At 41.5% G+C, this 15,163-nt stretch overlaps 1 protein-coding gene across 1 annotated transcript in view; it reads left to right on the forward strand.

The window, feature by feature from the left end:
- Positions 1–5,044, forward strand: part of ern2 (endoplasmic reticulum to nucleus signaling 2) — a 16,296-nt gene extending 11,252 nt beyond the window's left edge. Inside the window, exons 14-24 of the mRNA XM_008284413.1 lie at positions 101–178; positions 284–310; positions 514–604; positions 2,849–3,038; positions 3,136–3,232; positions 3,361–3,559; positions 3,747–3,895; positions 4,182–4,309; positions 4,463–4,586; positions 4,694–4,761; positions 4,865–5,044. Of these exons, the coding sequence (XP_008282635.1) occupies positions 101–178; positions 284–310; positions 514–604; positions 2,849–3,038; positions 3,136–3,232; positions 3,361–3,559; positions 3,747–3,895; positions 4,182–4,309; positions 4,463–4,586; positions 4,694–4,761; positions 4,865–5,044 (1,331 nt within the window). The remainder of the gene's footprint in view (positions 1–100; positions 179–283; positions 311–513; positions 605–2,848; positions 3,039–3,135; positions 3,233–3,360; positions 3,560–3,746; positions 3,896–4,181; positions 4,310–4,462; positions 4,587–4,693; positions 4,762–4,864) is intronic.
- The last annotated feature ends 10,119 nt before the right edge of the window (positions 5,045–15,163 follow it).

Genomic DNA, 15,163 nt, shown 5'->3' on the forward strand with positions numbered 1-15,163 from the left:
GCCTAGAAATATTGAATATATTAATTACTGCGTGATTAAGCTGATTACTGAAAAATTTAGTCCACAATCATACTGTATGTCTTCACTGTTCTATATCTAGACTTGCTGCCTGCATCTCCCGACCCCCCACCTAGTCCTCACAGTCACAGCAGTAACACTTCAGATGTAGATAAAAATGACTCGACTGTCCAGGGTGTCCCCTGCCTTCACCCTGAGTCAGCTGGGATAGGCTCCAGCCCCCCCGCGACCCGAGTGAGGATTAAGCGGTGTATAGATAATGGATGGATGGATGGTCACAAACCCACAGCAGGTATGACTCCCAACTGTGTCAAGTCATTTTTATTTGCCTCGAGGGGCTTCACGATATGTACAGCATACGACCCTCTCTGTCCTTAAACTCTTGATCTGGATATGAGTTGGAAAAAAAATCTGAAAATATAAAATTGTGTGTCCTGCACTGGTGAATTCAGATTATTTTTTCTTTGCTTCATTGTTTTTTCCTGCTTCTTTCAGAAGGAAACAGTGAGGAGGTGCAGGTGGGGAAAATCTCTTTCAACCCCTCTGAGGTGCTTGGACACGGCACAGCAGGAACTTCTGTCTTCAGGTAAAGTATGTGTATCTTAAGAAAACACTGTTTCAACTGTTTGTAGAACAGACTTTAATCCAAGAACAGGAGATTTGCTTGTTTAAGATCATTAGTGCAAAACACATATAGTTCACAGTTTTTTTCTATAGCATCTCATAAAACTGATTTCCTACCATCCAGGAAACCCTGGCATGACATATTCTAAAATATATTCTATCACCTGTGTACTCTTCTCAGCTCCCGAGCACAACCAACAACAAATATAGCCCTTCAAGTATAGATTTCTTACAGTTATTAGACAGCTTCATTGTGGGCTAATAGCAAAATACCAAACAGAATATATCGAAGTGAATCAAGCTAAAGCTACATACTTAAAAAGGGAAGGAGAGAAATCAAACTAAAAACTGCTACCCACCCCCCACAGAGCCCAGGGCTGCTATAGATAACTGCATGATACTATTTACAGTGTTTTACAAAGGTGTACACCACAGCATGGTTGGCTGACTGAAAGTGGAGACAGGAGTGTCAGCCGGCTGTTTAACCTGTAGCTGTAAGCAGCTTCCTGTCATCACCTACACACTCAGGGCCTTTGTCAAACTACCTCCCACATCCTCTCCCTATCCAAAGTCCAGTGTGTTTGCTCATTCGCGTTGATGGTCGGTCACGTTAAGCGCCATCCCAAACAAATTAACAGGGAGTGGAAATGAGTGATGAAACCCTCCAACAGCGAGTCTGCATCGACTCACTGACAACGTGCAACGCTGCATCGTTTCAGTCAAGGAAGATGGTCTACACTGATGCTGGCTTCCTGCCCTTACTTGTACATTTACACATAAGCTGCCTGAACTACGGTAAACTTTTTAAACAGATGTCTGTAAAATTACACTGCATTTAGAGACATGGTTAATTGTTGATTAAACTGTTGTATGTTTGAAGAGACTGTTCAAAAATCAAGCAGCTTGTCGAAATGAAAAACCAGAAGGTGTTTAAAGGAAAAAGAAATGGGACCCATCCATCCATCCATTATCTACACACCGCTTAATCCTCACTAGGGTCGCAGGGAGCTGGAGCTCCCAGTTGACTTAGGGCGAAAGTAGGGGACACCCTGGACAGGTCACCAGTCTATCACAGGGCTACACTTGGAGACAGACAACCAAGCACACTCACATTCACACCTACGGACAATTTAGAATCACCAATTATCCTCAACATGTTGAGAACCCAGAGAGAACCTACACTGCACGGGGAGAACATGCAAACTCCACACAGAAAGATCCCGGGTGTCCTCACCAGGATGCGAACCGGCGACCTTCTTGCTGCGAGGCAATGATGCTAACTGTCGAGTCACCTTGCAGAAAATGGGACCCTTGAAGCTTTATTTTTGTCATTAAGTTTCTGCTGGATAAAGGGAGAAGTTCATCCTGAAGCTTGCTGCTGTATTTATACTTTACAACTTAATGAGAGGTGCTTTTTTTCTGGCTGTGAGTGTAGCTCTGACAGAATAAGAAGCTGGAAGTGTCCAGTCTGTGTGAGGCCCTCATTCACTCCGTTGTTCAGTCAGCCAAGCAGAGAGGCTCACCTGCAGCCACTACAGCAGGTTCATGGGCCCACAGAACCTATTGGTGTGCAAATATACACACAATACCTCTGGATTAGAGCGTCTGGAAAGGCTGCTTTCAGCTGTATGTCAGGCTTTAGATACTACAGCATCACTGAACACATCATGAGAGAGACCATTTTTGAAATAGTCCCTGCTTAAGAGTAAATATCTCCACAAAGATTAGGTTACGCAGTCTTTGTGTAATACACATAATGCACATAAATATTAGAAAGGTTGCCTTTTGATGGTTTGTTTTGTCATAGCAGCAAGTACAAGTGCAATAATATTATGTGGCCAAGGGAGACGGCATGAAATTGAGCAAGTGTGCACAACAGCAAATCAGCCATAATTTATTAATAATTATTATTTATCCTTGTACTTTTCATATAGTGGCATGCCAGAGTGACTGCTATGACAAAAGCCTAGTTGGCTTTTATTCTTTCAAGTGAAAAGAATTTTTATCAGTAGCTACAAGTAAAAAATTAACTCAACACATGGTGTGCTTTGGAAAACTGTCAGCACTCAAAGAATTTAAAGCTTTGATACAAGGCACGCATTGTTTAGTTTTAGTTAGTTTGTTTGGTTTCTAAGACGAGCTCTGTTACGAACCACATGCATCCATATTTGCGCTTAATATGTTGGAATGTTTTTTGGGTCTTTAGGGGTACATTTTATGGATGCCATGTGGCTGTGAAGCGAATCCTACCAGAGTGTTTTGAGGTAGCAGAGCGAGAGGTGCAGCTTCTCCGAGAGTCCGACACGCACCCCAACGTCATCCGGTACTTCTGCACAGAGAGAGACCACCTCTACACTTACATCGCCACCGAGCTGTGTGCTGCAACCCTGCAACAGGTCAGCATCGGAGGGCCTCGTTATTACCATCTCACCTCGAATATAAACTAAATTGACGCCCAACTCAAGTGTTTATTATTGCTTGTATTCTCTGCAGTATGTGGAGGATCCGTCGGGCTTTTCCGACCTGAGTCCTGTGACTGTGCTGGAACAGACCATGTGTGGCCTCTCACACCTCCACTCGCTCAATTTAGGTCTGTGGTACATACAAGTCATAAAACTTAGATCAGTAACAGATTACATTTTAGTTCTTCTTTACTCACACAACTAAATATAAGCATTTTTTTTTCTCTCCTCTCTGCCCACCCACCTCTACATCTAGTCCATTGTGATCTGAAGCCCAGAAACATCCTCCTCTCTGGTCCCAGTGCTCTGGGTCAGGTCCAAGCTCTCGTCTCAGACTTTGGTCTCTGTAAGAAGATCCCAAATGGTCGGAGAAGCTTCTCCTTGCATTCTGGAACACCAGGAACTGAAGGGTGGAACGCTCCAGAAGTGCTACGAGATACACCTGGAACTAAACCGGGAGGGTGCACACACACATCACACTTCTCTGAACATTTAATCAAATTGGTTACAATGACAGACAATAAACGAGGTCCACTTGTAGCTACAGCTTGATTTTTTTTAACCCCTTCTTGTCTGTGCCACTGTTTTTAAGTCCTAACATCTACTTAAATGTTCAAACTATCATTGCCTCTCATCTTTCCAGACAGCAGCGGTGGACGTGTTCTCTGCAGGCTGTGTGTTTTACTACGTGGTCAGCAGGGGGCAGCACCCTTTTGGAGACGCTTTGAGGCGACAGGTCAACATCTTGTCAGGAGAATATTCCCTCTCACATTTCATGGACGACATACACGGTGAGGATGTCTCCGTCTTGGACTGTTCATGTCTGTGTCCCATTAATTATAGTGTATAGAAATGTGGAAATCATACATGACAGTGTACAGCTCAAAAATAGAAACCAGCTCAGTCATCTCCACAGATGTTTGTGAATGGTTGCGCTAAATCCAATTAGCACAATATCTCTGCATGAAATTGAAGATTTAATCTAGGTCCACTGTTATAAACGGAGCTCAAATCAAACCGCAACACAAAATGATACTCGACTCACCTGACAAAATGTTGGTATCTCTCTCCTATCAGATGATGTCATAGCAGCGGATCTGATTGAGCAAATGATCAGCGCGCAGGCGGAGTCACGCCCCTCTACGGCCTGTGTGCTCAAACATCCATTCCTCTGGAGCCCCGAGAAGCAGCTGAACTTTTTCCTGGTGTGTTCAGCGACTTCTCTGTGGTCATGTGGTCACAGACACACGAAGAGACAGCTTTATACTTGAGTGTCTTTCTGCTTAGTATCAAACTGCTAAGTATCAATCCTCTGCCTGCTGACTCTGGGAACTGCTTTTTCGTGTTTTTGTTCAAAGGATGTTAATGACCGCATAGAAAATGAGCCAGCAGAGAGTCCGATTGTGGTGAGACTGGAGACTGCAAGAAGAGCAGTGGTCCGAACCGACTGGAGGATGCGCATCTCTATGCCTCTAAGGATGGGTACACATGCAAAAAGACGGCCATTTAAAGTCACGTAACTTCAAGGTTTGCAGGATAACAAAGCTATCAGCACTCTTTAATGCCATTTTTCTCTATGTTCACTTCAGAGTTGCGCCGGTTCAGGCTATATAAAGGATACTCAGTCAGAGAACTGCTAAGAGCAATGAGGAACAAGGTCAGCCTGTGTGCTTGCATTAAATCTGATTTGTTTATATACAAGCAGAAACATTTTGACACGCCCAATGGGGTTTTACATTTATGCATTCTGAATATTACAGAAGCATCACTACCACAGGTTGCCGCCGAAGGTGAAGGAGATTCTCGGTGAGCTGCCCAAAGGCTTCGTCAGCTACTTCACCTCACGGTTTCCACGACTACTGATGCACACGTATGCTGCTTTGCAGATCTGCTCCCACGAGAGAATGTTTCACCCCTACTATCCATCCATTATCTATTAACCGCTTAATCCTCACCGGCTGGACCCAACCCTACTATCAGCCCCCTAATTCCAAGTAGCTTGCACACGACCCTGCGTTCCGCACTCCATGGCACACGGATAAGTAAACAAAACAAAACAAAAGCCCTGACAGTACCCCGTTATTGCTTTTGTAAAGTCCATACTGTTTTTAGGGAAGAAGTTACAGTGCTGTGAAAAAAGTTTTAATATGCCGTGGGTTGTTTTTATAAATTAATTTTATTGTATTTTGTTTTATACTCTTCCACAGGCTGCATGCATATGTATTAAAATCAAATCAAATCAAGTTTTTTGTCATTTTGTTGTACATACACAGTAGGACAGGCAAGATAGAAGAGTGTTTCTTCAGGATCCAATAACCTAAAGCAATTAAAACAAACAGCTGTTTGCATATCTAGATCAGCAGTTCAGTGTTCTAACAGCTTGTGGTATGAAGCTGTTGATCATTCTGGAGGTTCTTCCTTTAATGCTTCGGAAACGTTTGCCTGATGTCAGCAGTTCAAACAGTTTATGGAGAGGGTGTGAGGAGTCCCTGACAGTGTTCAGTGTCCTACTCCTGCAGCAGCTCTGGAAAAGTTCTTGGACAGAGGTGAGGGAAACTCCAATGAGCCTCTCAGCTCCTCTAACTATCCTCTGCAGAACTTTTCTGTCTGACATACTGCAGCTGGAGGACCATGTTGAGAGGCAGCATGTCAGAACGCTCTCCACCACACCTCTGTAAAAAGCCCTGAGGATGCTGGCAAGAAGAGAGGCTTGTTTCAGCCTCCTCAGGAAATGCAGTCTCTGCTGCGACTGTTTGATGATCACTGCGGTGTTCTTATTCCAGCTCAGGTCCTGTGAGATCTGCATTCTGAGGAACTCGATGATCTCCACTCTCTCCACTGAGCAGCTGCTGATGCTGAGGGGAGCAAGCTCAGGACGTGGCCTCCAGAAGTCGACTCCTTCGTTTAGTCCACGTTGAGCCGCAGGTTGTTCTTGCTGCACCAGCCCTCTAGGTGTTTCACTTCATCTCTATACATTGATTCTTTGTTCTTGTGAATAAGTCCCACCACTGTGGTATCATCAGCAAACTTGATGATCTAGTGGTTGCACAGTTGTGTGTCAGCAGTGTAAACAACAGTGAACTGAGTACACAACCTTGAGGAGATCCAGTGCTCAGCGTGATGGAGTTGGAGATGTTCTTTCCGACTCGGACAGACTGGGGTCTTTCGGTCAGAAAGTCCAGGACCTGGAGATGTGGCCGTATCCAAGCCGAATAATCTGCGGGTTTCTCTCAGCAAACGTAGCCCGTCCAGCTTGTTGTTGAGAGAGCGGACATTGGAGAGCAGGAGGACGGTTCTGCTGGTCTGGAAGGGTTAGCCTTTAGCCTAGCATGGATCCCGGCTCTTTCCCCCCCTTTTTTGTTTACATTCACACCGTTTGCGCTTCCTTCTCTCTCGGGTAGCTGTCGGCGTAATCTGCCATCGGACTCTGTGTTGGTGTCGTATGTCCAAATCACAACCTACCTCCGCAATTTAACAACGTAAATTGTCCTGATGTTCAGCAAAGTCTCTCGGCTGTAAGTTTTGCGAAATAAACGTCTGGGATAGACAAGACACGAAACGTTTTAAATGTTAAATAACAAATAATGTTAATAATTAATGTTTTAAACTATAGTTTAATGAAAATACTTTTGTTTAAGGGAAATACAACTAAATGAAATAGGGAATGAGTTGTTACAGAACATTTTAAATATTCTGCCCCAATTTATCTAAAGCACATAATGTTCTCGGTACATTCAAGTAAGAAGAAATGTTTTAACGTGACAGTAATGTGAGTGCGTGCAGTAACGAGATCTCACGCTCAGGTTGCCGATACAAACTTTATTTGAAATTTGAAAAATGTAGGAACTTTGTCGCAGTACTGTAGGTAACGCTGGTCGACTGGGTTAACAAAAATGAAAGGTTATGTTGCTGTTACCAGAACATGTGTTACAATGCTGAATGTCCACTGAACCAGTAAACAGTTTCACTCCTCTCCTGGTTTCTGCTGCTGCTGTGCTTCTATTGGCTCTTCTGGAGAAAGACTCCAAGATATTGACCTGTTATTTGTTTGTATGTGGTGTGTGTGTGTGTGTACCTGAAGGTAGCTACACTGACTGTACTCAGCTGTGCCATTCACTAAAGGCAGCGCATTGGGCATCACAGTAAAGACTGAGGCAGTTAAAATGTGGACAGTGTGCATATGCTGTGAAAGTCTGATTTATGAGCAGAGTGAGCGGGTAGTGATGTAAAAATGACAGGTAGATCACTCTTGTTATTTCAGACTATAGACACACATGGATTTCATATTGTTTAACCGAACTGCAGTACTGTTTCACTGTATTACTGCTCCTGAATGTTGGCATTGCTTTAGTGTCTAAGCCTGCACAGCCCCATGAAATGCCACTAAATTCTCTTAGAGACATACAAAATCACTCCTTGTTGCAACAATTTTGTTTATACTTCTGCAGCAGAATGAATGAATCAAACCTTTGTACTTTTTTTTGGGAGGGGAGGGGAATAAGTGAATTAAATTGAGGCTTTGGGTGTGCCAAAGAATGAAGTGAAGCAAGTCTTGTCTTCAGTTTGTAAACAGAGACAGAGAAAGCAAAGAAGCAAAGATTAATAGTAATCCACGGCCGTAAATCTTATCACAAGTTGGTGATGACTTCATTCAAAACAAACTGTGTGAGCATGAGACAGTAGGGGAAGCAAGATTTGAAGTTAAAAAATGACAATAAAAACCTTATTTTGAAGGCCCTGAAAAACATCACAAACAGCTTCTTATAATGAGCAATTTAGTCTTACATGAACATAGAACAACATTTTTGGTCATTTCACATGACAGATGTGTTTTTATCTGTGGATTTTCAACTTTTATCGCAAATTTATGTTCAGTAGTTCTCTCCTTAAATTTCTATTTAGTCGTGCCGGCCCAGAAGCATCTACTGGGGGAATCTCAAGTGATACACAACACAGGAGATGTTTCATTTAAATTCATTGACATTTGATTTTTGACTGTCTGATTTTTCAACAACGGTTGCACCGTCTACAATGGAAACACTTTTTCTGGATTCGATCAAATCACCAATCAGCAAACATGTATCTCCAATCATAGGAGCTTGTTCCCAACTTATGATGACAACTTTGAACAAGTCACACTTCAAGATTCACCAATTATTATTGAAGGTCTTAAATTTTGAGGCCTCAGTCCTAAAATAAAACGACAAAAAAGGTTTGTCTCATGGATAGCAGAGTTTTTTTTTCTCTCTGTTTTGGACTTTTTTTTTTTTTTTTTCAAAAAAAGCAAACACGCCCTCCAGACATTTCCATTCTTTGAAGTCAGTTGTTTATGCTGGTGTGAAAATGTCATTTTTGTGCATGTGTGAGACAAAAAATGTGCCACAAGTACTTACCGTTTGGAAATGTCAGCAGGTAGAAAAGACTAAACTGATGTTGCATCATGTTTTTTTTATTAACTTATTTTGAGTCGCAAGATAAAAGACGAGAGCTGAACGTTGCAGAAAACTGTTGTATTATGTCTTTTATACCCACAGAGGGAGACATCTGCTCAGCACATCTCTCTCTTGTTCCTTTAAATGACCTTTTCCTTAGTAATAGGTGAAACATACGGTGGGATATTCACTTCACTAAATTGTTTTATTACAGTAAACTGGATTGTAAAGCAACAGTTTAAAGCTTCGTATCGTCTAAATATGTGAACGTGTTTCTTCCCCTGATTAATAATCTGCGCTCGAAAACACATCCTGTGGAGAAGATAAGATGTCAGACATCAGTTAATTCCACTGTCAGTGTGAACTAAAACAGAAGTGGTTTAATGATGTGAGGGCCCGGGGTGCAGCGATGTGTCATGGCCAAATCATCAGCTAATGAACCACTGGTTGTTTATATTTCGCTATATGATTCAACCGTTTGGTCTGCCCTCATGCATGCGTGTGTGTGTGTGTGTGTGTGAGGAGAGAGGCCGAAACAGAGGGAGTACTCATCATTATTAAATATCAGAGTTCGGCTGTAGGTCCAATCAAAACAGCCTCAGGGAAACATCTGCTTAACCAGAGTCATGAGACTGACTTCACTCGAACACATGCAGCCATGCACGCAGTCAAACCCGTATCAGATAAATGCATGTATCTTTGACTAGTCAGCAGACTGTTGGGAAATTTCACTTTTTTTGGGGGGGTAATGTAATGTAGTGATACATAACCTGAGTAGCAGACTATGAATAGCAAAAAGGCATCTTTAAATCTACGTGGGCTTGCTGACTAAGCAGCTCACTTACAGCGAGGTGAGCTGTTTTCTTTAACGATGTGGAGGTCATTGCTGGGTGGTTGCCACGTGGCCGCGAGGAGGTTTTGACAGATATTTCAAATTACCGCTCGGCCGATGTCTGGGTTGCCCGTAAGACATCAAGGTGGTTTCTGTGGTCTACGGTCGCTGGGTATTTTAGGGTCGTTGCTGTGCGATCCGTTAAGGTGTCGATGGTTGTGGTGGAGGCAGCACCAGGTGTTGCAAAGCATTTGGCATGTGGCTGCAAAGGTGGTGCTAGAATATCTTTTTTTATTTTGCTTGGGTCGCTGTGATGTCACTTAGTTTTTGCCAGACGCTTACGGTTGTGGTCTGGCAGGACCTACTACAGCCCAGCAGGTTGTGTGTAGTGGCTCATTGTGTGTTTACAGGTGGTTGCTAGGGGACCACTGTGCTCTTTGGAGTGGTTGCTCGTTAATACAAATTTGGGAAAGTGTTCTGACCGGTAGCGAGGGTATTATTAGGTGGTTGTTAAAAGTCTTCTGGGCGGTAATTGATGGTTGCTATGGCGTTGACATGGTCTGTATATAAACGACGTATTGGTCACCATGACATCACCCATTGCTTTATGGACTACTGTTCTGAAGCCTGGAGTTTGACATTTGTTCATCAGCATGTTGTTGTTTTTGAAATCTTCTTTGATGAGTGAGGGATAAATTTCAATGAGAGCTCAAGAACACTGCATGCAGATACAGCAGTGAGCTGTCAATCACAAGGTAGCCCCGCCCCTTAAACATACCCAGCTTTGTTATCTGTTTTACTCTAAATGGGGCCATAATTCACAACATAAACATCACGCTGTATAAAAGGAGATATAAAACTAGTGATTGAGACCATAAAGTCATTTGGAAAATGTTTACAGAGGTAACAAATTAAGTGAGAGGCAGCTTCATTCTCTCATAGACTTCTATACAATCAGACTAAGTTTTTGTGCAACCAGAGAAGTCTGCTTACTGTTAGGGGGGAAAGAAAGGAAGTTTGACTCTGCTTTTCAGACCCCATCTTTTGTGTACAGTGTATGTGTGTTGCGACAAATAATTTGTGTTTGTAAGTGGGAAGTTGGTGCACCAAGTGGGAAAAGAAAACATGGCTGCCTCCACGTTTCCTTTGTTGCTTTTCTATAAACAAACGCTCACCAACATGCATGTAGTTCACTGAACTGAAGAAACAAGTGAGTAAAAAAAACATTATGTTTAGACATTTACAACTTAGTAGAGAAGCTTTATTTGCAGTTTACTGCATAGCTGCTATTTAGAGGAATGATATAAACTGCAGAAAATAAGGTAAGAAATCACTGCTTGTGACATTATCTTTGGTTTTTCTTTGTGCAAAATTAGACGTGCCGACAGTCGACTGTTTATACAGATTAAAATCCTTTTTATAGATAGTCTGTGGTCGTAGCTTTAAAATTTGAAGTCCTTTCTCTCTTTACATTTTCAGTGAAAGGAAGATGATTTTGTCTTTAACTTGTGTAGGACAAATGAAAGTTGTTGGGCTGACAGCATTTTTTTTTTTTTGTAGATGCACACGAAGCAACATAATTTGGAAATTTAAATAAAATAAGTCAACTTTAAGGTGGATACCTGTGGAGGGGTTCATTTAGTTTACAGGCACACAGCCACACTGAGCACCATGACAGAGAAAGATGACACCATGTTTTCTTTATACACACACAGTCAGGTATAGAATAAAGAAAATGGTTTATAGTTAATCTTATAGCTTTTAAAGTGCTGTTCGGAGAATCTGAATCAGCTTCTTTGAGGAGGAAAACATTTTTGTCCTGGAGGTTTGGAGTGGCACAGTTAGAGGATAACATGGAAAGTATTCAGCAAAGAGTTTACGAACGAGAAGCTTTATATAAATATTTGTTCAATGTTTGATGCTCAGTTCTATTCTTGGAGTTAGGGACAGACATCACATTGCTTCAATTAACTTGATAATGAGATCGAGTTTGTAGTAGTAGACTATTGTAGAGTTAAGGTAAAGAATTCTGGCCTGTGTTTGTCCTACTACAATGTTAACACTATTGTAAAAACACAGTGAAAATCTGTGAAATATTGTGACCTTAAAAAATGCTGAAAATAACAGTAAACATCTATAAAATAATGTTTTTTTTTTTGCAGGTTTAAATGAAAAATGGTTTAATTTTACAGTCAAACGTTGTAAAACAATAAATTGTGAAAAATACAGGAACTGGAGGTTGAGACAGAAAAACTCATTTAATTTTTTTCATTCCTTAATATACAAAACTTTTCTTTCAAATAACAACACATATTTATAATTTATTTATTTATTTATTTTTTTGCAGATTTAAATAGTAAGTTAAAGTAGTGTAATGTTATGGTCAAACGTAAAAGAACGAATTACCATTTGGAAAAAAGAACGATTTTTTTGTTATGTAATTTACAGTTTTGACTTATTTTATATTAATTAATATAAAAATTATTATATTAATTAATAACAAAAATTCTGTGATTTTACTAGTTATTATCTGGAGTTAAACAGAATAGGGAAAATCTGTAAAATAGCTGTAAACTGTAGAAGGACAAAAAAAGATAAAAACTGTTTTTTTTTACATTCTAGGACAAGCCAGAATGTCTTTGCGTTTTGTTTTGTTTTTCAAGATCAATAAAGTTCAGGTACATGAGATTTACATGTTAGAATACTGTAACAATAGACTTACATTTAAAACAAGTCCCTTCAGACACAGACTTGTATTCAAGTATGACACTATCCTGCATTAAACTATCCACATGACTTCACACATTTTAATGCAGACACACACACACACACACAGACACACACACACACACACACACACACACACAGACACACACACACGTACAGTCTATAGGCTCCACATGAAACACACATGTTGAAGTGCAACTTGAGGACAAAATGTCCTGCGCCTCTGTGCCTCTGTAAACGAACGCTTCCTTATGTTTCGGAGACCACTGGGGATATATTTTTCTGCTCCCTGCTTTTTCCTCTCATCTCCTTTGTCGGATGCCGCGGGAGGCTGGTTTGGGTTTCTCTGATGTGTGTTTGAGTTTGTGTGTGGGAGAGGGAGGCAGGGGGGAGGAGGAGGAGGGGAGGGGAGGGGAGGCGATCGAAACAGGCCGAGGGATGTCGTTCTTACAGTCGCTCCATTTTGGGATCAGGACAGGAAGTGGGCTCAACAGAGGAAACATGACCTCCTCCTCTCCCCCCCTCCTCCCTCCCTCTATCCTCTTACTTTTTCTTGTATTCCCTCTTCCTCCCTTTGTCTGTCCCTCCCCCAGTCTGCGCCTTACCCATTCACAAGGTCATTCCCGTGCTTTTCGGTGCACGGCGATCTCGTCACATGAGCTTCCACATGTGTGGACCCTAAATTACATTCTGCTCGCTTCCTGGGTAAATAAATCTATGTTAACCAGTGATTTCTAAAACAACACCAAAACTCTGCTCTAGTTGTTTCTGGGCTCCCTCCCTCTCTCCTGAGACTTGGAGTCTGTTATGGAGCAGAGCTCCTCTGATTAAAAGCCAAAGCAAAGGTCAGACTCTGCTGGGTAACAGAGATATCGCCCGGCTTCAGCTTTGCTCTCATGCCCAGCGGTCTGATAGCTCTGGCTGATGAGCTTCATATTACATTATGTGGAATGAGGACTTACACTTAGCCCAGCCTGTACATCAGTATGATACGACTTATCAGGAGCTTCAACTCTCTGCTTTCTGGCTTTGCAAGAGAGCTTCTCGTGTTCATAAATACTGATTAAACTGCCTCAGGACATAAGAAAAACATATTTGAATTCATTTTTTTTTTACCCACACTTCTCCTCTCTCCAACTCAAAGCACTTTTCTAAAATCCTCCGAGGTCTCCCCCTCCCCGCTAAATCTTTCTACCACGCTTCACTTTCCAGCTCAGAGGGTCTTGACCTCTTGCTTTGCCACATACACACTCAAACGCACACAGACGCCCACACAGAGAAAATAAAGAAACAGCATGTCAGCAAACGGCAGTGTATTTCACCACAGAGCACAGAGCCAAGGCACTGGGAAACAAAAAACAAAAGCAGAAGACCTCCCTCTTTTCATCCTCTGCCTCCATCCTGCTCGCCTTTCAAAGTCTGCGTCTGTTTATTTGTTTCATTGCCTTTTTCTTCCCCAGACGTTTTCCTTTCTGATCGTTTTCTCTCAGACACATCCAGTGCAATGACGAGACTTACAAAAAAAACAAACAAACTTGTGTGTGAGTGGAAAAAGGTAGGTTAGTCAACAACAAATGTTACAGCAACATACCAGTTACGGTTACAGTGATACTGTTAGACAGAGTGGCGTTTTGTATTGTAAAGTGTACACACAGTGTCAGTCAAATACTTACAGTATTCTATGTACAGGAAGCATCAACATGCACAACGAACACAGACGAGTTACACAGTTTAATACAGTCTTATAATAAGGCGTGTGGAAGTGTTCGTGGTTTGCCTCATTTCCCCTCGAGGCCATGTGGACTTAAAACTCAGGGTGGGAAGAGCAGCCCAGCTGTGTCCTGCTGCTGCGTACCAAAATGCAAATCAGGCAAACGTCGGGAATTAAATCAACATTTTCATTTCACTCCGCTCGATTCATTTCTCCGCTCGAGAACATGGAAGAAAGTAAATGATTTTAAGAAAGTAGAAAGTGTGCGCGATTAATGGATGTTTCTGGTTGGCTGGCAGGTATCCATTAAAATCACATAACAGAATAACTCAGACATAGTTCTGGTCAGCAGTTTCACCACAATTATAAATCAGTGCACAAAGTGTGGTAAACTGCAGGAAACCATAGCAACAGCCCTGTTATTTATGCTACATTACCACATAACTCTCACTGCTCAAACAGACGCAAACAGGGCTGCAAATAGTGGCTAATCCGGTAATTACTGGTGACTAATCGTTTCATCTTGAAACCTGAAATAAGCAATCATTTGTTTTAGGGGCCACCGGCTGTGATCAAAAAATATGATCATGTTGTACAGTTGGCTAATGTGTGAGGCAACAGATTCTTATTTACACATGCAGCAGATGGAAAGCAGCATTTTCAATTATTTCGAGTTGTGGGAGCATCCTGATGGATGGTGATCCAATATTCATTCTCTTTTAGCTCTGTGTTTGGTCTCCACCACCTTCTAAAAAGATATCTGGCTCTTTAGCTCCGAAATACGCCAGTAATCTTTAAAAAAAAAAAAAAAATTCTTTGAAAAGGGACAGAGTACAGCTCAAATGTTGCTATTTTCTGGACCGTACTAGATTATAGCTTCAGGCTAATTTTCTGCTAGTTGCTAAAGTTGTCGATCTGCTGTTTGATGTTAGCCAAGTATTTGGTTTTTAGGTCTTTTATGCTGAAAACAGTTGGGAACAAGGCTACGAGAGTGATGAGACTGAACCAAACAGGTAAAGTTGCACACTATAAAACAAAAACAGTGACCTATAATTCTGTTGGGAATCAATCCATGGCTTTAAAGAACCCCTTTCATGTACATATAGCATTATTTTCTGCAAAAATAGTGATCGTACTTACTTTTAGGTGGAAATTTAAACATATTTGATTTGAAAGAGAATAGAGAAGCTGCACTGTGTTTTAAGGCGGAATGCAGGAAGTTAGCAGAAATGTCTTGAGACAAACATATTAAAAATAAAGCAAATTATCAATAATGAACAAATAATGCATGAACAGTTATTTGGCTTTTAAATAGGGCAGTTCTTTATAACACTTTTGTTTTTCATTATAGTGTCAA

Source organism: Stegastes partitus, unplaced genomic scaffold, assembly GCF_000690725.1.
Source record: "Stegastes partitus isolate 25-593 unplaced genomic scaffold, Stegastes_partitus-1.0.2 Scaffold357, whole genome shotgun sequence".
NCBI lineage: Eukaryota > Metazoa > Chordata > Actinopteri > Pomacentridae > Stegastes > Stegastes partitus.